Source organism: Bos taurus, chromosome 7 (genome assembly GCF_002263795.3).
Source record: "Bos taurus isolate L1 Dominette 01449 registration number 42190680 breed Hereford chromosome 7, ARS-UCD2.0, whole genome shotgun sequence".
Lineage (NCBI taxonomy): Eukaryota > Metazoa > Chordata > Mammalia > Artiodactyla > Bovidae > Bos > Bos taurus.
Window position 1 is genome coordinate 20,596,629 of NC_037334.1, and position 23,255 is coordinate 20,619,883.

The 23,255-nt window shown below is 51.9% G+C and overlaps 1 protein-coding gene across 8 annotated transcripts in view; it reads right to left on the reverse strand.

Annotated features, from left to right (window-relative positions):
* CELF5 (CUGBP Elav-like family member 5) overlaps positions 1 to 23,255 on the reverse strand; it is a 51,448-nt gene that overhangs the window by 27,016 nt on the left and 1,177 nt on the right. For 5 of the 8 annotated variants that reach the window (XR_003035532.2, XM_024995027.2, XM_024995026.2 and 2 more), the window contains exon 2: positions 5,658 to 5,740. Coding sequence is in view for 5 of the 8 variants with exons in the window: in XM_024995027.2 (XP_024850795.1) it covers positions 5,658 to 5,740 (83 nt within the window). In the remaining 3 variants the exon portion in view is untranslated. Of the gene's footprint in view, positions 1 to 5,657; positions 5,741 to 12,628; positions 18,015 to 18,058; positions 19,472 to 23,255 lie in introns of those variants that run through there. The other 3 variants (XM_059888668.1, XM_059888671.1, XM_059888667.1) reach the window with 3 other exon arrangements.

Here is a 23,255-nt window from a genome sequence, read left to right on the forward strand (position 1 = left end):
CAGAATGCTGAGATCTGATTAAACTGCATCCCCCATGGACTCTGCTGTCACATTCGAGGTGGGAATTGGAAGGGGTGTGTGTCACTTGCTACAGAAAACAGCATTGCGGGGGGGAGGGGGCGTCGGCTGTGCCAAGGTGGGGGAAGATGCACTGAGCTGGCAAACCACTGGGACCACTCCCTCGTTCATCAAAAGATGAAGAGACAGAGGTGTCGATCTGTACTGTGTCCCCCAATGCGTGTGCGTGCACACACACACACACACACACACACACAGGGATAGGAAAGGTGCTGGCAGTCTTTGTCTCTAACATGGCCCAGCCCAGGGCCCCTGTCTCCCGGGCAGTGCGCAGGCATGTGCAGCATGTGACCCTGCAGGGCAGGCTTTCTTCCACAGCCAAGACTCCATTCTCTGGCATTGACACCTATGGGGAGGCTTAGACTCCTGTGCTCAGACATGCTGACAGGTAAAGGGTCCTCCTGTCCAATAGACCCCACGTCTCCTTGTGCGATTAGTGAGCAAGCCTCCAGCTCTCCTACTGTAAGACTGGTTCCATTTCTGTGGGTGTTCTTGTGGAGGGAGGCTCACCCCCAAAGACAACCCCTTCTCTCATCAGAATTGGAAGACACACATATTCAGGGATCCCGAACTCCTGTGTATGAGACTGACCCAAACGTGGCATGTGTCCACCCAGAGCAAAACACTGGCAAGGATCTCTGTGCCTTAACAGCAAAACTAGAGACAACTCACATGTCCACCAGCAGGAGGATGGATGAATAAACGGTGCATCCAGGCTGTGGAATACCACACAGCAATGACAAAGCACAAAGCTACAAAGCATCATATTGAATCTCATCCGCATGGTAATGGAAGAAAAGGAAGGGCTGATTGCCATAAAAGTCAGAACAGGGGTTCCTCCAAGGAGAAGAGAGGGGCTTGGGCTTGGGGACGTGGGTCGGGGTGGTTTCCGGGTGCACAGTGTAATGGGTGCTTGCTTTATAGTCAGTTGGGTTGCATGCACTTTTCACTAAATGTGCAGTATTTTTCAAATTTTAAGAAAAAATTTAAGCTGAGCCCCTCTGTCCCCAGGATCTAGCTCTGAGCCTCCTCTTTATTTATCAGACATCTGCCCTCACCTCCAGGGCGCAGGGAGCAGCTTACAGGAAACTCCAGCAGAGAAGCCACAGGTTCAAGGTCTGTGAAGCAGGGTGGGTAGAGCCATAGTGCTCACCCTCCTGGGTGACCTAGGACAAGTCCCCTCCTCTCTCACCACAGTTCCCTTGTCTGTCACATGGGGCCAGAGCAGACCCAGGGCCCTGCTGACATGGCAGCTGGATGAAGTGCCCCCAAAGTGCTGGGGGACAATGATAACACGAGGGAAACTGAGCCCTGAGAGGAGAAGAGGTGGCTTGAGGTCCCTAATCCCTCCTCAGCTGTGATCTGGTGTCAAAACGAGACAGACAACTCCCTAACCTAGACGTATAATGATGCTGCACCATGCTCCTGAGTCTAGAACATTCTAGGTCTACACTGTTGAACAGTCTAGAACATTCTAGATCTGCACTGTCTAACGTGGTGGCTGATCCCTGATCTAGAACATTCTAGATTTTGCAGTGTTCAGGACAGTAGCCTCTAGCCACATGTAGCCAGTGGAAGTTTAAATTTACATCTATTAAAATTAAATAACATTAAAAATTCAGTCCCTGAGTCACACTCACCCCTTTTCAAAGGCTCCATAGCCAAACGGAGCAAGTGTCCACCCTACTGGACAGTGGAGACAGAACATCCAGTAAATTCTATTGGATGATGATAGCCCAATATGGGGATGGGCAAACTACAGCCCTTTTCTGCACCCCGCCCCAGCCAGTTTTTGTCAATAAAGTTTTATTGGCACTTAGCCACACTCAATGTGATTGTTTTGTGCTTTCAACAGATGCAACAGAGGCTGTATGGCTGGCAAAGCTGAAAACATTTGTTCTCTGATCCTCTCCAGAAAAGTCTAAAAACTGACTCCATTCTTGGAAAAGCTCTGAGTAGGTTTACAACAACTTGAGGAAAGGAATCTACTTTTTCAATTGTCAATTTTATAAAATTCAACTCCACATTGAGCATCTCTGGTAACCACTAAGTGTTCTGGTTGAGAGGGATTGAGGGTGTGCAAGACACACACCAGATTTTCAAACACTTGCTGCTGCTACTGCTAAGTCGCTTCAGTTGTGTCTGACTCTGTGCAACCCCAGAGACAGCAGCCCACCAGGCTCCCCCTCCCTGGGATTCTCCAGGCAAGAACACTGGAGTGGGTTGCCATTTCCTTCTCCAACGCATGAAAGTGAAAAGTGAAAGTGAAGTCTTAGGATGAAATAAAAAGAATGTGAACTATCTCATTAGTAAGTTTTACATGGGCCCTACTGACAGCCTCTTGATAGGATTTTGGGACAGTGGGTTAGAATAAAAGAAAGCATTAAAATTCATTTCACCTGTTTCTTTCTACTCTTTAAACGCTGCTCCTAGAAAAATCTAAATGCTGTATGTGGTATGCATTCTACATATTTCTCTTAGTACTGTTCTAGAACATTCACCAGCTCCTTATTCTCCTAAACAGGGTTCCTCAACCTCAGCACTGCTGATTTTGGCCTGAATCATTTTCTGTTGTGGGGGGCCGTCCTGTGCACTGTAGGGTGTGGAACAGCAGCCCTGGCCTGTACCTGCGAGATGCCATGGTCAAGATGATCATCACAAATGTCCTCAGACATTGCCCAGTGTCCCTGGGGGCAGTAAACTTCCATTAGGTTCTCGTGCGTTCCCACACTCAGCTTGCCAGGCACACTCCTGCCTCCACGTCTCAGTACGCTCCGTGCTCACATCACCCCCATCTGCCAACACCCTCCCAGTCACTCAAGACTAGCTCCAATGCTTCCCCTCCAGAAAGCTGCCCTGTTTGCCCTCCAGGAGGTCATCACCACAGGTCACCTGGTTCTCCCTTGAGATGCAGTTCCCCAGTCACCCTTCCATCCAGCTGTTCATTTTGTGGTCACCCCCTGCAGTGAAGTGAATGGCTGTCCTGCCCCAAAACGTGTCCAATACCTAACCCCTGCAATCTATGAATGAGACCTTATTTGGAAATGGTATCTTTATAGATGTAATTAAGTGACAGATCTGTGCACAAGGTCATCCTGGATTTAGGTGACCAGGACTGGACTGGTGTCCTCATAAGAGAAAGGCAGTGGAGATGGCAGAGATGTAGATATGGAGGAGAAGGCCACCTGACAACAGAGGCAGGAATTGGAAGGATTACAGGCCAAGGATTGCCAGCGACCACAAGAAGCTGGGGCGGGGCAAGGGGAAGGGAGGAAAAACTGGTTCAAAGGGGATGCTGTGGGCAGTTTGAGCTCTGCTGGGTATGGGGTGCCTGAAGGAGTCACCAAGGGGTATCTTCTGTACACAGAACTGGTAAGAGAAGTGCAGCATCAAGCCTACTAAGTAGGTGCTTAATAAAAGGTTGCTGGCTGGCTGGCAGGATAGATACGGATGAAAGAATTGGATTGTGCTAGGAGAGTGAGCAGAGAGAGGAGGACAAAGAGCCCTGAGACTGGGACTTCCCTGATGGTCCAGTTGCTAAGACTCCATGCTTCCAATGCAGGGGTCCAGGTTCTATCCCTGGTCAGAGAACTAGATCCCATATGCTGCAACTAAAGATCCTGCATGTTGCAACTAAGACCCAGTGCAGCCAAATAAATAGATAAATACATATTAAAAAAAAAAAAAAAAGACGCTGTGGCTTCTTCCTGGCTCACTCTCAGATCACATGCCCTGAGGGAAGCCAGTCACCATGCTATGAGGTCCCTCAAGTAGCAAGCACTGGGGAGATGCCCACAGAGAGGAGCGGAGGCCTCCAGCCAATAGCCATGCACTGGGCCAGATTTGCCAGCCACAGTAAGCTCTGGCTGACGACTCCACTGCAACCTCAGGAGAAACCAGAAGCCAGAACCATGCAGCCAACTCATGTCCCAGTTCCTAACCCCTGGCAGCTGTGAGACAATGCATGCTGATTGTTTGAAGCCACTAAGCTAAGGAGTAATTTGTTATTTATTTTTATAAATAAAAATCTTGGCCACATAGTGAGGCATGCAGGATCCTAGTTCCACAACCAGGGACCGAACCTGTGCCCCCTGAAGTGGAAGTGCAGAGTCTTAACCACTGGACTGCCAGGGGAGTCCCTGAAGAGTAATTTGTGACACATCGGGAGATAACTAATAGAATCCACTGAACCCCACTGTGCCCCTGGGTGCTACGGACAGACCTGCCCTCCAGTTTCCTGTTGGTTTGGGGAGGTGTTGGCGAAGGTCCAAGTGAGGGAAAAGAGTGAATCCAGATGGTGTTTGTTCACCTTTGCGTATCTGGTCCCCTCTCCTAGCATGTCCTTCCTCCTCATCTTTCAAGTCTCTTCTCAAATGCCACCTCCTCAGTGAAGCCCTCAGTGACCTCCTCAACAGTTTCTTCCCTCTACCCCACCGCATTATACTCTTCCGGTGCTGAAGATCCGGTGCTGGTTCATCGTCACATGGCAACACCAGGTAGAAACTAAACAAGGAGCCCGCTGATGTGGCCGCCAGAGCGTATGCTCTCGCTTCTGCCACTTCATCTTTCAAAGAGGGGCTCTTTGCTCTGCAAGGTAAGGTTGAGGCCACCCCCCAAACCTTTGGATGCTTGCTCAGAGTTGAGTCAAACTCATGCCACAGCTTCCGGTTCCTGGCAGGTGAACCCCAGATTGTCCACTGTCAGCCGTGTAGCATCCATGCTCCCAGCAGGAATGGCAAGATGCCACCCTAGCATCCTCTGAAGCCCCTTGATACTGAAGGGTCCCTGAGATTTCTAGAGGGAAAGGTGACACCCCCTGCCCCCAAACTCACGGGGTGGGGTGCTACAGATCTCACTGAAGACCTGGCTTGGCAGGCTGAAGGGGACCTTCCATCCTTTCCTGGGGGCAGGGACCTCCTGCCCACCCAAAAAGGGCAGGGCTGACAGGAGAGAACCAGCAGGCCCAGAGCTTGGGCCAGCCTCCCCTGGGGAGGAAATACCACATAAGGAGTCATAGCTTTACTTGCTCCATAAGGACAAGAGGAAAGAAAATCCCCTCCCTTCTTATGGTGAGAGGTAGGTAGGGTCCTACCAGGTAGGTAGGCCTCCCTGAGGCCCACAAGGCCCTGAACATCTGCCTTCATCCTCTCCTTGCCCTCCCCTCCTCCCTCTCTCCTCCTCACTCTCTCTGCTTCAGGAACACGGCCCTCCTGGTTGTTCCTCCAACACACCAGGCACCATCCTGCCCCTGGACCTTTGCTCCTGCTGACCCTCTGCCTGCTAATGCTTCCTCATCCTCCAGTGACACTCTCATGTGAAGCCAGGTGCCCTCGGGCAGTGTGCAACCTCCACAACCACACAAAACCACCCTGACATGAAGTGCACAGCCAGGGATGCAGTTAACACACAAGAAATGCCCATCTGGGTGATGATTTCTGTGTCTCTGCTCCATTCGTCTCTTTCTGAGTTCAGAGGCAGATGAGCTTCACAGCTGACCCCAGGAAGGACCTTAGCCTTCCCCAAACTGACAGCATCCCCTCCATCTGCCCCTTCACTTCCCAGCAGCATCCAGCACTCACCCCGGGCAAGGTCTTCTGTTCGTGCAGGGCAGTCTGAGCTTTGATGGCGGAGTCCCTGGCACAGTAGGTGAGAAAGGCACAGCCTGGAGGGGAGAGAAATAGAAGTGTTAGGAGAAAAGGAGGCTGTGCACCCATGTTCACAGGAAAATCCACTGTGAACCACTCACAGGAGATCCGTAGAGGAGTCAGATCCGCAGAGACGGAAGGTAGATGGTGGGGGCCATGGGATGGGGAAGGGGATGGGGAGTCAGTGTTTAATGGGGACACAGTTTCAGTTTGGGAAGATGAGAAAGTTCTGGAGATGGATGGTGGAGATGTTCGCACAACAATAGGAGTGTACTTAAAGCCACTAATTTCTGCACTTAAAAATGGTTAAAATGGCAAACTTTCTGTTATGTATATTTAACCACAATTTTAAAAGCTTAGGAAATAAAAGAAGGAAAAGTGATTAAGGTGGTAAATTTAAATTATGTGTATTTCACTATAATTTTAAAAATAGAGAAAAGGAGGCTGGAGCCCCCTTTGGGGTGGGGCAGTTAGGAGTAGCTCAGCTCTCCCCTCCCATACCCACACTTCCCAAAGGGTGAGACGGGAAAGGCAGAGAGGCGAATCAGCTGTTAATTCAATCTGTGGCTGATGCTAAAAAGCGGGGTGAGATGGGGGGTGGGGGAAGGGGGAAGCGGCACAGCTGCCGCCCCAGGGAGGAGGATAGTGAGGGGCAGCAGCAGCCCCAAGGAACCAGAAGAAGCCTCAGCACTGGACTGAGGAGCACAGTAACTCTGCCACTAACCAATTCTGTGGCCTCGGATGGCCCGTTGCACCTGTGTGGGCGCCTCAGTTTTCCCCATCAGAACAGATGCTCGGAGGGTGCAGTGGAATGGACCAACCTAGATGCGGGGGCGGAGCTAGAGGGGTGGGGCGTGGCGTCAAATGGAAGGACCAATCAGGAGAGGCAAGGGGCGGGGCCGGCTCTAAAGTGGTCCAGAGCCGGGGTGTGATTGGAAGACGTCCTGAGTGGACGCAGGGGGTGCGAGGCATGAGAGCCATAGAGACAAGAAAGGTTGCAAGACAGAGACCGTAGGGAACTGAGCAGAGGGAGGCAGCCAGAGAAAGGCCAATGAGATTAAAGATATTTTAAAAGATTTTGTGGGGTGGGAGATGCAGGCAAGTTCTTTGGGATGGACACAGGGATCCGGGCCTCAGAGCTGGGTTTGCCTCTCTAACCCCAGGGGACCTCAGTTTCACTGACTGAAATGAGACCATCGTTGGCTGCTCTGATGCTGTCGAGTCCTGGGTCCTCCACCCCCAGCTCCCTTCCCATGGTCTCTCAGCTTCCCCCGACGGGGACCCCCTGTGCAGAGCCCCTGGGAACAGCTCTGGGGGTACCACTTTCGCCCCAGGCTGGAGTTAATTAAAGCTGCATCCTGCTGGGCTGCGCTCACTTCTCCGGCTGCTCCCACCAGCTGGGCCTGGTGGTGGGAAGGAGTCTCTGACCCAGGCCTGAGAGGTGCCCTGGGGCCCTGGGGAAGGGGCACCAGGCAGAGCTGAGGACAGCCTCTAACATTCATTTTTTTAAAAATTGTGTTGGGAATGTAAAATGGTGCGGCGGCTGTGGAGAACAGTTTGGCAGTTCCTCAAAAAAGTTAAACATAGAATTACCATATGATCCAGCAATTCCACTTCTGGGTATATATCCCCAAAGAATTGAAAGCAGGGACTCGAAAAGAAACACTCGTGCTCATAGCAGCATTGTTCGGGACAGCAAAAAGGTGGAAAAAACCCAAATACCCATCAACAGATGAATGGATAACAAAACGCTGTCCGTCTATACAAGGACCACAAAGAAAGGAGATTCTGACACCTGCTACAACATGAATGAACCCTGCAGACACGATGCTCAGTGAAATAAGCCAGACACAGAAGGACATTTACAGTATGATTCCACTCAAATGATGTCCTAGAGGAGTCAGATCCACAGAGAGAAGGAAGTAGATGGTGGGCCCAGGGGCTGGGGGAGGGGATGGGGAGTCAGTGTTTCATGGGAGACAGAGTTTGGGAAGATGAGAAAGTTCTGGATGGTGGGGATGGTTGCACAACAATATGAATGTGCTCAGTGCCACTGAGCTGTGGACTTAGAAATGGTCAAGATGGCAGATTTTGCTATGCATATTTTACCAGAATAAAAATTTGTAATAGGAGATATTACAAATACACCCTCTTTATATATTGTGTGTGCTTATCCTTTTTTGGTTATATTTAATGCCCATATCTTCTCCCAATACACGTCTTCCTGCCTTTTTTTTTTTTTTTTTTTTTTGAGATTCTATTTTCTGAATTGAATCTCCAGGGTCTTCAAGGAATGCAGAGGCACTAAGAAAATAGCCATAAGGCCTGAGAAACATTAGGCATGGCTGGAAAGAAATTGGGAGGCATAAAAGAGGGGCAAAGCCCTTTCTCCTTGGGTCTTTTCTTGCCTGTGGAGCCCTATATGCAGAAGACAGAATGTGTCGGCTCTAGGAGTGTAGGTATAACCCTTGAACAACAGTTTGCCAGCCTGTGGGTCTGTCTGGAAGGCTTGCAGCCAGATAGATGGAAAAAAACAACCACCCAAAAAAAAAAAGGCAAAACATGCAAGCTGCTGTCCCTGGTACTGAAATGTCTCCTTGTTTACTGGGCCCTATCTTCCCAGCCTCTTAGCTTCTTTTTCTAACTGGTGAAAATGTGTCATATTTACCCATTTCTTGATAAACAGAGCCTTGAATTTCAGTTTCTATTAGGGCTGAATTGTTTCCCTTCTCCATCAACTCAACTCATTCTCCTAATCTCCAGGACCTTAGAACGTGATCTTATATCATTGCAGATATAACAGTAAAGGTGAGGTCATACTGGAAGTAGGGTGGACCCTAATCCAATAGGACTGGTACCCTTATAAAGGGGGAAACTTTGATCCAGAGACAGGCACACAGGGAGAATGGCATGTGAAAATGAAGGCAGAAATCTGGTTGATACAAGGATTTCCAGCACCACCGGAAGCTGGGAGATTTGCATCAGATTCCTAGTCACAGCCTCAGGAGGAGCCGGCTCTGCCAACAACACCTTGATCTCAGACTTCTGGCCTCTAGGACTGTGAGAAAATACATTTCTGTTTTTTAAGCACATTATTTCGGCAGCCCTAACAAACAAATACAGTTCCCAATGAATACAGACCTCTAATGATGTTAATAAAGCTCCCTAGATTTTTCTTTATTATTATTATTTGCCACACTGCACAGCATGTGGGATCTTAGTTCCCTGACCAGAGATCAAACTCAGGCCCCTTGCATTGGAAGCGTGGGGTCTTAACCACTGGACCACCAGGAAAATCCCTAAAGCTCCCTAGTTTTTAATGCTAATAAGCTTATACTCAATATTGATTCATTTAATCCTCACAACAACCCCACAAAGGAGCTGTTAGCATCGTCCTTGTTCTGCAGATGAGGGGTTGCAGTACCAAGAGGGGAAGCGACTTGCCCAGGGTCACACAGTGGAACATCAGAGGCACTGTGAACTGTGTGCCAACCACTTGGATACAACTACCTGGAATTTGTATCTTTTCTAAAAATTTCTCCTAGGGCCTATGGGGAGGACCACAGGCCCTTGCTTTACCTCGCCCTGAAAGGAACCTTAAAATAGTCTCGCCTTTCTGAGATAATCTGGGACTGGATCCAATGGTGAAGAGGCCATGGAGCACATTTCAGTTGGGGATTGGGGGTCTGGTTTGCTGTGTCCTAGTCCTAGAGTGACCCTCCCAGGGAACTCTCAGCCCAGCCAGTGCCCACGATGGGTGAGCCTCTTCTCAGAGATTCCAACCCTGGTTACCCTCACCCCACACACCAGACTTGTCCACCATAAAAGTGTGTATGTTAGTCTCTCAGTCATGTCCGACTCTTTTGTGACCCCATGGACTGTAGCCCACCAGGCTCCCCTGTCCATGAGATTTCCCAGACAAGAATACTGGAGTGGGTTGCCATTTCCTTCTCCAGGGGATCTTCCTCACCCAGGGATAGAACCAGGGTCTTCTGCATTGTAGACAGATTCTTTACCATCTGAACCACTAGGGAAGCCCCATGATAAGAGTAGGGCCAGGTATTCAGCAAAACACACCTCAAGCCCCATGCTGGCCAAGCCCTGGAGTTCTGTAGAGGTGAGGTGAGTCAAGAAGGCAGCCCTACCTCCAAGAACCAATTGCCCAAAAGGCTCAACCCTATGATTTCCTTCACACCCACCCTTATTTTCAAAGTCTGGACAAAGGTTGACCTCTTGACACCCAAGGTGGAGCACCCAAGGGACTAATGGAGGGGGGTGGGTCTTTGGAAAACAAGAGATTTCCTCAATGTATGAAAGCAGTCTACCAACTGATCTATCTCATCATGCTTGCTCTTTGTAGGGAGGGAGCTCCCTGTCACTGCTGCTTAAGCAAGCAGAAGATCCCCTAGAGAGGAAATTTCTTTGCTGGGAAATCCTGAGGATCCCTCCTCTCGCCAAGATCCTCTGTTCTCTGCTCCAAGATCAGGGCTTTTGGGATTTCATGAATCAAAGTTGTAACAATGCTAGTATGATAATAATTGAAGTCCAGTGAGTGCCAAGCATCTTACAGGGACATCACTCATATGAACCCTTTGAACCCTCAGCCCAGCCCAAAAGAAAGAATTGATACCATTGTATCTTTCTTGTCATTTTAAGATGAGGAAACTGAAACACCAGACAGACATTGAGTTGTCTGCCCAAAGTCACACAGAGGTGGGATTTGAACCCTTGAAGTTTAACCCCAGTCCTAATCCTTCTGCACCACAATATCCCCCATTATTATAAGATAATGATAATAGTGCCAGTAAACAGCCAACTCACTGAGCCCCTAGGCCAGTTGCTGTCCTAGGTACTTTACTTCACACCCTCCTTTTCTCTGCAGGAATCCTGTGGGGGGTGGATGTGATGCACAGTATGGAGGAACTGAAGTTCAGAGAGGTAAAGTGACTTGCCTATAACTGCACAGCAGGTAAGGGGTGGGGATGGAATTTGAAGCCAGGAATATCTGATGCTGAGGGCTTCCCTCCCATCCACTGCACCTCTAGGATTTTGGTCCCTGGAGTACAGAGTGGCAGAGGTACCCAATTCTACCATCTTCCATAAAACTCACTTCAAACCTTTCATACTCCAAGACAAAGGTGGCCTTAAGTGTTTCCATGAAAAGACCCTTCTGGGCCATGGACAATCTAGACACCAATTGTTTGATGCATGAATAAACTGAATCATTAATGATACAGGCTTCCCAAAAGTGGAGCCCCACGGTGACCCCACAGAGCCTTCAATGGTGGGGAGAAGAGTGTCCACCTTATAGATGAGGAGGCTGAAGTTCCCAGTGGCCCAGGTCACCCACAGAAATGACAGGGCTGGGACTTAAGCCCATATCTGCATGACCCATGACAAAGGGCTCTTCCCCCAGCCCACAAGGATGCTCCTCTCTCCAGTCCTGGAGATGCTCCTGAGAAAGGGAGCAGAAGTAGCCATGGTCCCTTCACGGCAACAGGTCTCTGTTCAGCTGGGGCTCTGGGGACAACACTTTGACTGATGGGAGATGCTAAGGTTCCCAGGCTGGGTAGAGACAGAGATGGACACACCTCCCTGTGTGTCATCAGCCTGGAAGACAGAGTGAGGGATACAGGGCTGGGGGAAGCCCAGAAGATGAGGAGCATCTTCAGGCACTCAATAGTGATCCCCCTAGAAAAGATACATCCACTCCAGGAATCTGTGAATGGGACCTGATCTGGAAAAAGGGTCTTTGCAGATGTAATCAAGGATCTTGACATGAGGTCATTTTGGACAACCAGGTGGACCCCAATCCAATGCCAAGCATCCTTATTTGAGACAAAAGAGGAGAGACAGATGGAAGGACAGGGGAAGATGAAAGAAGAGACTGGACGGATACAGACACAAGCCAAGAGATGTGTGGAGCCTCCAGAAGCTGGAAGAGGCCAAAGGGACCCTCCCTGAGCCTCCGGAGGGAGCAGAGCTTTGATCTCAGACTTCTGCCCTTCAGGGCTGAGAATCTGTGGTCATTTGTAACGGCCACCCCAGCAAACCAGTACAGATGGGAACCCAGGAGGAGAAGCGGTTTAGAAGGAAGACGTGGAACCCAATTTGGGCCCTGCTGAATCTGAGGGTTTGCAGGTCTTTATGGAAAGGACCCTCCAGGACTGACTAGAAAACCCCCCAAGTGGCCCAGGAAGATGTACCAGCTGTGTACATGGAGCCAAGCTCTGCTGAAGCCCCTCCCCCATCATCCCTGGAGCTTCACACTACTTTTATCCTCATGTTACAGGTGAGCAAACCCGTGTTCAGAGATGCTGAGCCGCTTTCTTGATGTCACACAGCAAGTCGGAAACAACCCCTGCTACTAAAGGCAAACTGGGGGTGGCTAAAGGGCTTCTGAGTCCCAGAAAATTCCACAGCACTGGGGATGACTTAGGTCTTGGGAGCCTAATACCCTGATTTAATGAACTAACAACAAAAAAAAAATGTTTTAAAGATGAAAACAGGGAATTCCCTGGAAGTCCAGTGGTTAAAACTCTGTACTCTCACTGTGGAGGGCCTGGGTTCAATCCCTAGTCAGGGAACTAAGATTCCACAAGCCATGCAGTGTGACCAAGAAAGAGACAAAACAAACAAAACCCCACCAAGAAAACACAAAATAAACTCAAAAAATAAATAAAAGGAAAAACTATTTTTCTTTTTACTATTCATAGCTGTCATGTTCAGGCATAAGTCTGGGATATTTGTCACTTCCCAGGGAGCTTGACACGTCTAGGAACTGATCCTGATGGACACTGGTGTGTCCCTGTCTGCACCCTGGTCCCAGATACACCTGGCCTCTCGCTGACCTGCCTTTGAATTTGCCATTTCCTTGGTCCATACGTCCTCACCCTCATCTTTACCTGGCTCATTTCTCCTCAACCTGCAGGTCCCAGCTGAGTCACTCTTCCTCCAGGAAATCTCCTCATCCCCGACTGATGCTGGGGCAGGAGGACTGGCGACAGGTAGCGTGCATGTCACTGATGTGTCCCCAGTGCTCAGCGTTGGCCCATTACACAGCCCGTGCCCAGGAAGAATTTGACCACTGTACATGGTCTCCATCCTAGTTCAGCCCCACCTGGACTGCTCATTTCTCCTCCCCACTGGTCCCCGGCTCCGCCCTCGTCCCCCCATTATGTCCTCCCCAGAGAAGCCACGAGAGGGCGCCTATGAGCGCCTGAGTCAGGCCCCGCCCCTCCTTTGCCCACAGCCCTCCAGGGTTCCCACCTCCCTGAGGGAAATGCCCAAGTCCTTCCACAAGGCCCTGCACAACTAGCTCCTTCCTCTCCCTGCCCTCCTCTCCTTCCTCTCTCTCCCTCGCTCACTCTGCTCCAGACACACAGACCTCTTGACTGTTCTCCACACACCAGGAATGGTCCTGCCCCAGGGTCTTTGCATGAGCTGTTCTGGGATGTATTTCCCCTCTGATCTCTGCAGTTTACTCTCTTACTTACTTAAGGTCTTGGCTCAAATGTCACCTCCCCCAGTGAAACCTCCTTGGAGTACTCCGTTTCAAATGACAGTCCTCAAACATGCCCCCCTCCCCGTTCTATATTTTCCAGTACCCTTAGAACCATCTCAAATGTCACTTTTTTTTCCCCTTGTTTCTCCCCTACTGAAATGTCACTCCAAGAGGATGGGGGGGGGGGCAGGTTTTTCAGTTTTGGGTCCCTAGTACCTAAATAGTGTCAGACACACAGTAGGTGCTCAGTAAATACTTACTGCAAAATGAATGATTTTGCTTCCAAGATGACCTGCTAATATCAAGACCACCTTGTGGGCAACGACCCCATTGATATGTTTTCCTGCCTCCCCTCCCCCACCACGCCCAGCATGGGGTCAGTCAGTATTTCCGAAGTACCGATCATGCGCCAGGTGTGCAGGGAAAACAGAGGCAGGAAAGACAACCTGTTTCATTTCTCTCTAATCCCCAACATCTCCCCTCCCCAGCTATAACCAACTGTGTGAACCTCTCATCTCAAACCCTTTTGAGCCCACCCCCTCACCACACACTGACACCCCTAATTCTAGTTCTTTAAATTCAGCTCTAATCTGGTGACTAAAGATGGGATCTAACCCTGCCCAATGCCTTCCTGCTGTGTGCTCTAGGGCCAGCCACTTAACTTCTCTGAGCCTCCACTTTCTCATCCATAAAATGACAACATCATCCACTCAGCACTATAGGCGACACTCCCTTCTGCTGTGTGGCCACCTCTCCACCACCCCTGCCCCTGGCTGCCCTCTCCATCTCCTCCTCCATCCTCTCATCCTGAAGCAGTCCCCCACTTAACTGGGAACAGAGGGGCTGATGGACCCCACTCCCCTATTCACTGTCCCTCCCTCCACTTATGAACTCATTGGCTCCTGTCCAGGAGGGCAAGACCTAGGACCCAGGGCTCATGCTTCATCAGGCACACTGTTCTAGCCTTACCTCTATCTCCCTGGCTGCTGCTCCTTAGCCTCTGTTGCTGCCTCCTCCTCTGTCCCCACGTTACAAACAGGGCTTCTCAGGGTTCATCTGGACCTATGACTTTCTGCCTGCACCCATGTCGACTGCTCCCATGGATTTAGTCACCATCGCTGCACCAGTGGTTACTCCATCAGGGCACCCACCCATCCATCCACCCATTCGCCTGTCCATCCATCCACCCATCCATCTGTCCATCCTTATATCTATCCATCCATTCACCCATCCTTCTATCCATTCATTATCATCCATTCATGTATCCATCCATCATTCACTCATTTACCCATTCATCCATCCACCCACACATCAAGCTATCAAGCTATCTCTCCATCCACCCATCCATCCATCCACCCATCCATCTATGCATCCACCCATCCATCCGCTGAGTTTCAGGCACTCACTGTTCTGGGCACTGGAGACATAGCAGTGAACACAAAAGGCAAAAATACCTCATCTTAATAGGGCTTCTAGTCTACTGGGAGGAGAGAAACACAAATAAAATAAATAAACTCTATGGTACGTCAGAAGTTTTCATTTTCACAGAGGTAAAAAAAAAGGAAGCAGGAAAGAGGGATGTGGAGTGTTGGAGAGTGGCTGAGATTATAAATCAGGTCCACAGGATGACTTCACTGAGAAGGTGGGGTTTACAGAGGATAGGGAGGAGGTGTGGTCCAGACAGTGGGCAAAGCCTGTGCAAAGGCCCTGGGGCAGGACCATTCCTGGTGTACTGAAGGAACAGCAAGGAGCTTGTGTGTCTGGAGCAGAGTGAGAGAGGGAAAGAGATGGAGGAGGGGAGAGGTCATAAAGGCGGGGAGAGGTCATAAAGGGCCTTGTGGGCTGTGGGGAGGACTTGGGGTTTTACCGTTGGGCAGGTGGGAGCCCTGGAGGACTGTGAGCAGAGGAGGGGTGAGGCCTGACTCAGGTGCTCACAGGGACCTTCAGCTTGCTGGGAGAAGTTCAGACTGTGGCTGGTGAGGGTGGGAGCTGGGAGATCAGGGGAGAGGAGACTAAGCTAGTCCAGGGGATGTGATGGGGTAGACAGAGGAGTGGGGAGACATGAGTGGACTGGAGAGGTTTAGAAGGCAGAGCCATCAGGAGGGAGGGATAGGGGAGCAGAGGTGTGAGACAGGGAGAGTCAGGGTGACTCTGCGGTCCTGTTCTGACACACTGAGGGCTTATCTCCATGACACTACGCTGACCACCAACTGCTCAGGCCAGAATGTTAGTGTGATCCTAGATCAGAATCCCCCTCGGCACTGCTGGCATCCAGGCTGGGTCATCCTCTGTGTGTGTGTGGGGGTGCTGTCCTGGCCACTGTGGGGATGGAGCAGCACCCCTGGCCCCACCCAAAGCCAGGAGCCCCCTCAGTCATGACCACCACAGATATCCCCAGACATTGCCCAGTGTTCCCTGGTTAAGGATCGCCCTGGGTGAGGCCCACTTCACCAGATCCCTCCCTATTGGATCCCAGCAAGAGATGATGATTTGACTTTTTAAATCACTACACATCACCACTCTTAGGACTGCTCAGCGTTCTGTCCACTTTCTCATAGTGCATCGCACTCCTCTTGGTCACACAGTAGGTCTGGTTCACTCAAAGGTGGCACATAGCAGGGACTCAAAAAAAAAACCAAAAACCAGTTGAGAGAAGGGGTGGGTAAGTAGGTGAATAAACAACCTTGCAGCTCTGCCTAACCACATGGGGTAGCTCTGCTGTTGCTGCTGCTGCTAAGTCTCTTCAGTCGTGTCCGACTCTGTTTGATCCCATAGACGGCAGCCCACCAGGCTCCCCTGTCCCTGGGATTCTCTAGGCAAGAACACTGGAGTGGGTTGCCATTTCCTTCTCCAGTGCATGAAAGTGAAAAGTGAAGGTGAAGTTGCTCAGTCGTGTCCGACTCTTAGTGACCTCATGGACTGCACCTTACCAGGCTCCTCCATCCATGGGATTTTCCAGGCAAGAGTACTGGAGTGGGGTGCCATTGCCTTTTCCAGGGGTAGCTCTAGATGACGACAAATCCCTTCCAGCATAGACACTGCTGTGATGAACTTGTTGTGTGTCCTTGGGGAGGTGCTCTCCCCTCTCTGAGCCTGCACTTCCCACATATATCATTTTGCTCTGGAGACCCCTAGCTGGGGCGGGAATGAGGCCTCGGGTTCCTCCTCCTAGCAGAGGGTCAGGGACAAGGATGTGATGAGTGCCCCCTTCTCACCTCTCGGATGTGGGGAACTCCACCCCCGAAGGTTGCTGGGGGAAGCCAGAGGACTGGTGAGGGAGCTCACACAATCTACCCTTGTGGCACCTCCAGGCAACCTGCCACCTTTCAGAAGTCCCTCAGAGGAGCTGAGCTCACCTGTGGTGGCAGAAATGTCCAGCCACGTTCTGGGACTCTTTGTGCCTCAGTTTCCCCACCTCAAAAACGGAGGACCCAGAGTTCACTTTCCCCAGATTCAGAGCTCCCTAAAGGACCCTGACCTTCCCCTACCCACAGCCCTCCAGGGCTCCCACCAATCTACCTGTAAAAGCTCAAAGTCCCCTCCCTGCCCTTCCCTCCTCCCTCTCTCCTGCTGACTCACTCTGCTCTAACCCCGTTCTCCCAATGCTGCAAACTTATTCTGACCTCAGGACCTTTGCACATGCTGTGCCCACTTCCTGGCATGCCTTTCTCTTGGCTTTAGAACAACCTTTTTCATCTGCCATGCAGGGCTCATCCCAGATGTCACCTCCTGACATCTTTGGTCACCCGCAGTAAGTTTTCACCCTTCAACACACATCCCTCTTTACTTCCTCCATAGCAACTTGCTCCTACTCAAGTCTTAGCTGTTTGCTCATTTAGTGTCAATCCCTCTTCTCTCCCAGACTGATTTGCGTCCTCCCAAACCAGGCACAATGCCTGGCACACCCCAGAGACTGGACAGAGGTTGTTAACTGTCTGGCTACCTGACCATTTATTAACACCAATGATGTGCAAGACGCTATTGACAGGGATTGTGTTAACTCTGTCATTATTTGCATTCTACAAATTAATGCTAATTCTTACAACTACTCTGTAAGAGAACTCTCAATACTCCTTCTCTTTTACAAGTGAGGATGCTAAGGCTCAGGAAAGATAAGGCGGCTTGTCCAAGATCACACAGAAATGAAAAGCAGAGTCAGGAATAGAAACAAAGCCTCTTGGGCTGCAAAGCTGATGGTCATTCCCATTCCCCTGATGGGGAGGAAGGTGGTAAATGTTGAGAAGGTATCCACCCAGCCACCCACTCACCCATCCATCCACCCATCTACAAATGCATACCTCCATCCATCCACCCACCTACCCATGCATCCCTCCATCCATCCACCCACCTACCCATGCATCCCTCCATCAATCCACCCGTCTACCCATGCATCCCTCCATCCATCCACCCGTCTTCCATGCATCCATTCCTCCATCCTTCCAGCCATCCATCCACTCCCTTAGTCCAGTCCTCTATGCTTCTATTCCTCCATTCTCCATCATCTGTCTACCCAACCATCTTTCCATCTATCATTCCTCCATCCATCCATCCATCTATTCATCCACCCATTCATCCACCTAGATATCTATCAGTCCATTCAGCCTTTCATCCACCTACCCACACTTGCATCCAGCAATCCACTTATCCACCCACCAAGTCATCACCATCCATCCATTCATGCCTGTAGCCGTCTACACATCATCTGTTGGCCAGGCCACACCCAAGCACCCCCTCACCCTCTCATCCTCTCCTTCCCCTAGGCCTTTGTTCATCCACATGCTCCACTTCAAAATGGTGAACAGGACACGGTCCCTACCCTCACAGAACTTACATGTCAGTGATGATCACCATGACCCCAGATCAACAGGACTATTGCTAGGTCCATGTCTTCCAAACTTAGCAGCCCCTCCCTCTGGCCCTGGTCACCTTCAATCCAAGGAGAACAAGGAACCCTGGATGGCTTTCACCTTGAGTCTACATCTCCACGATCACATCTCTTTCCCTACTTCCCTTATTTATTTTCCAAGGTGGGTCAAGTCTCAGGCTGGGAGACTATTTTGTTGTGTGACTTGGGTGTGGGTGTTGCCTGTCTCTGAGCCCCAATTCCTTGTCTATCCATGGGGGAGGGGCTGGTTCTCTAAGAACCATTGTGACCTAAGCATGTGTCTGTTTATTTGTGTCCTTTTCATCCCACACTGTGAGCCTCAACCCCAAGGGGAAGCTTCTGTTGTATCCGCCCAGGTGTGTGAGAAGTGTGCATATTACAGATAAGGCTAGGAGGCTGGCAAGAGGCTGATGGTAGCAATGACAGTTAACAGGACATGAAGCTTTCTTTCCACACGGGTCTGAGATCCTCCTCTGCTCTAAATTCTTCCATGGCTCCCCAGTGTCCTCAGTAAAGATCCAAGCTCAGTGCAGCATAAGAGGCCCTTCAGGGTTGAGTCCCTGACTTCAAGGTTGACTCCCTGGCCTCAACTACCATGCCTCACCTAATTCCTCCTCGACTCCAGCTGTGCTCCTTCACACCTCCAGGCCTTTGCAAACCCAGTTCCCTCTGCCCACATCCACGAGGACAGAGACAGTCACCTGGCTGGCTCACTGCTGTGTTTCACATCCACCATAGGGCTCAGAACATAGAAAGCGCTTCTGTGAATAAACACATGAAATGCTTTCTCCACCTAGCAAATTCCTATTCACCCTTCAAAGCCCCAGTTCTAATCCCCCTCCTCCACCCAGCTGGATTCCCTAGGCAGAGCCTTCAACTCCCTATCCAGTTCTCTCAACACTGCACCCCTTCCCTTTGAAACACCCTGACCATTCCAGCTGTAGGTGCCAATGTGTAGCTCTGCTCATTAGGGGGGTCTCAGATCTCTCTTGCCTAGTACAAGGCCCCAGAAGGCTTTCAGAAAGTGTTGGCTAAATGAATGAGTGTGGTCCTACTGAGTGCTCCTAATGGCCAGGGTCTCATCAGCCAATATCAGGGTTTAAAGAGACAGCAAATGTCATCAAAAGGGAACCATGGGGCTCCCAGGACCCTCTGCTGTTTCCCCACCAAGGCAAAACTCCATCCACTCCTAACCTGGAGGGTCTTTGCACATGCTCTGCCAGGATCACCTTTCCCCATCAACAGATCCTTCAGGTCTCAGCTTAGTAGCATAACAAGCATAGGCTCTGCGCCCAGCCCTGTGTCAAGAGCTTTAACCACTATTCTGGCCCTCATCTCCCTTAACTCTCCTCAAGATGGGAGGCCCCACTGGTCTCACAACTCTTTTACAGATGACAACACTGAGCCTTGAAAAGTTGAAGGCAGCTGCCCAAGTTTCCATAGCCAAGAAGATGCAGAGAAACCAGACATCCTAACTGCTCTCCCTTATCAACTGCCTCCTCCAGGAAGCCCTCCTGGGCTCCACACCTGCAGCAGCTGGGGCCTCCTCTGGATTGTCCCTGCGGATGTGCGTCCACCATCTCAGCCCTGACATCAATGCCTTGGAACTTCCGGTTCCTCACTGTGTGGGCCCCCCCTCCCCGCCGCCCCCCCCAACTCCCCCGCAGCACATCACCACCAAATGGGATCTGGGGGTGGGAGGAGTCTGGGAGAGGATATTTCTCTATTTTGCCAACACTGTATCCTGGGTCTGGAAGAAATAGTGGTTCCATTAATAGATGGCTTCACAGCCTGTTGACTCCATCATGCCCCCCAGGAATTCCTGTTTGCCTGCACTCTCAGACCCGCACACAACAGGCGCTCAACCAATGCACTCTGCCTAACGGAAGGCAGAAAGGATGTCATGGTCACCCATAAGGTCCCCAGGGCCTCATAAAAGCCTGTTAGCCCCCTGAGGATGGAGTGGTTGGGGAAACTAAGGCATGGAGGGAGGCGTGCCCAGCTCGAAGCCACACAGCCAGCCCTGGTGGCTTGCCCCCCGCCCCCTCCCTGCCCACCCGCCGCTGTCCCCTCCCTTCGTCCCTCCTCACCGGGCAGCGCCTGCCGGCCGCCCAGCCCGCCGGCTCCCTGGGGCTGGCACGTCACACACGGAATTTCATGCCTGGAGCTCGGCGTGCTCCAGCCTCTCCCCCCACCCTCCGTCACCCCCCAACCGCCAGCCGAGCAGCTGGTGCTCCCATGGAAACTGCAGGCCCCCACCCGGCCCCCCCCCTCCTTACCGGCCCCCTTCACAACCTCCGCTTTAAGACAAATATTGTCATTAACATGCAAATGCATATACGATTACCATAAAGGGGGCCGCGCAGCGGTGGCGGACGAAGCGATAGCGGGCTCCTGCCCCGGGCAGGGCGGGTATTAATATTCAAGCCGATCGCGCGAGAGAGGGCCCGAGCCACATCAGGCACCTGGGAGGAAGGGAGGGCATGTGTACCCAGCCCTCTCCGAGGGAGGGTCCCAGAGGGGGCCCGACCCCCAGCAGGTGGCTGGAGGGGACTATGACGGGACCCTGATCAGTGGGAGCCCCTCCAATTCCTGGCCTGAGCCCCTGGCTGGGCTGGGGGCACCAGGCAAGGCCTTTCTCTAGATGAGGCGCAGATCTGAGCAGAGGGGAAGCAGTCTCTTGGCCTCCCTGCCCCCCCAACTCTCTCCCCAACTCCCGCCCTCTCTCTGCCTTCCCCTGTGGGTGGGGATGGGGGGAGGCTTCGTCAGTCTCCCCCTCCCTCTGTCTCTGTGTATCTCTCTCCTCTGCTCTTGCCAAGCCTCTCCACCTCTGTCTCTGTCTCCATCTCTCGATCTTAAAAACAAAAACAGCCAGCACCCATGGGTCTGCGCTCTTCCAGAGAAACCTCCACTTCTTCCCTGCCTTTCTCTTGGTCCCAGCAGGGAGGCCCCCCGCACAGACCCTTAGGAATGGGGGTGCCCCCACCTCACCCCTGGCTGGTGGCTGTCAGATGTCATAGCCCCACCCCCTCCCTTCCCCTCCCCAGCACCACCCCTGGGGAAGGTGGGGGTCCCGGCTCAGCTTGTCACTCCTTCACCCCACAGATACACTTCTGCTTCTTTGGCCTGGGTGGGAGACAGGTGTGTGACAGCTGGGTGAGGGGCACCTCTGGTCAGTCCTTGGGACCCAGTATTTGCCCCTCCAGCCTCAGTTTCCCTTCCACATGAAATGCACAGATGCTCACAAGCCTGTGGGAGTCACGATCCCATCAGCAGCAATCAACCAGGCCCCCCATTGTAAAAATTAAGGGTGAGACAGTGATCATGGGAATAATGCAATACTGGATGTCCATTCTCCTGCTGGCTGCAGGGGCCACAGGGCCACAGTCAGTGTTCTCAGCGCCCCTGGTGCCCAGCCTCCAGGGGCCCCCCAAGGCTCTCTAGGGATTTCTCTCCACAACCTGAGGTCCACACTCCCACCCCTGGGCTCTCAGCCAGCACCCTCAGTAGGCACCCTGCACCCTGCAGGTTCCCCAGAAACAAAACCAGATGAGTGTTAGCAGGAGGTGCCTGGACCTCCCCACGCATCATTCCACTTCCCTTTGGCTGAGGCCCAGAGAGTGACAGCCACTGGCCAGAAGTCACACAGCTAAGCACCCCCACAGCAGGCCTCCAGCCCAGCTTCTGGCCCTTGAGACAACTCCCATCTTCAACACCCCCTCAACTCCCTCCCACAGATAAAGTCCTACCAGGCCCAGCACAGGTGGGATAAGGAGGAGCCTCCATTGGTGTCCTGAGGGCACTGGGTTGGACAGGTGGATATGGAGAGAAGGCCCTCCACTCAATTACCCCCAGGCCCTATATCTGGGGCTCCAACCTGCCTAGGGCTCCTGCAAAGTGGATGTGAGGGACACCCAGCTCCTTAATTTTCACCCTCCAAGGAAAGACTGCAAATGGGAAACACACTGAGGCACCCCCTAGTCCCAACATTCTCCAGCCAGAAAAAAAAAAAACCTGCATTCATGAGACCCTGTTCTGTCGACAACAGGTAAACTGAGGCTCTCAGGTCAGTGAAAATCCAGCCAGTCTCTCCCTTACCCTTCTGTGGGGGTGGTAGGGTTCTCCAGGAGAGATTTAAAAATGAGAAAAGAGGGGAGGACCGCCGGGTGGCTCCATCTCCCCACGCCCCATCTGTCTCCGAGACCCAGAGCTCGCCAGCAGCCTTTCATTCAACGTTTGGGGGGGGCACGTGGACACCACCTCCATCAGAATCTTTCTAGAAATGAGCCCTTCGGACACACTGGGGGTTCGGGTTGTGGAAAGACCCCTCACACAGCTGTGGATCCCTCAGCTTGACTCATGGGTGAGCACAAGCCCTTTGCCCTCCTAGGCCACAGGGAGCGGTTAGATTTTCCAGGCCGGTTTTTTTTTTTTTTTGGGTGATGGTTGGATTTGAAAGAGATGGGGGATGGGAGGAGCTGCTTTCCTCCCCCTGGGTATCAGCTGGAGGGGCTAGCTGAAGTGGCAGGCCTGGACTTCAACCCACCAGATCCTCCCTATGGCCAGTCCCAACCCATCATTCACTGATTCATTCATTTGTTCATTATTCATTCATTCAACAAACACGTATTCATGCTTACCATGCCTGCCACACAGAGAGGAAGATGGGGATGAATGCAGTCTGAAATAGGTCACGGGCCCTGATCCAACCCCAAGGCCCCTCCAGGGTCTCACCGAGGGTGTCAGCACAAAGTCTTCACCGTCCCCACCCCTCAGTCCCCATCCCCTGCCAGGAGAACTGCCAGGGCCACCCCAATCCAGACACTGTGCCGTGATCTGAGCCCAGGGCTGGGGCCACAGTCCCCAGCACCCCCTGTCAGCATGCCAACAGAGAATCAGGTGGCAGGGAGGCAGGCAGGCCTTCCCACCCGACCTGCCTCCTCTGCTGGGCTCACAGGTCGCCCACACCTCCCTGTCCACCCCAGGATCTGGGCTCTGCCAGATGGACAGCCCAAGCTCATCATCTTTGGCCTCAGCCCTCAACACACTGCTAACAGGCTTGGCCAGTTTTAACTTGAGCCAAAGGTGGAGGCGGCAGTCTGGGTGCGGAGGGGGCGGTGGGTGGCACAGAGAAATGGAGGGG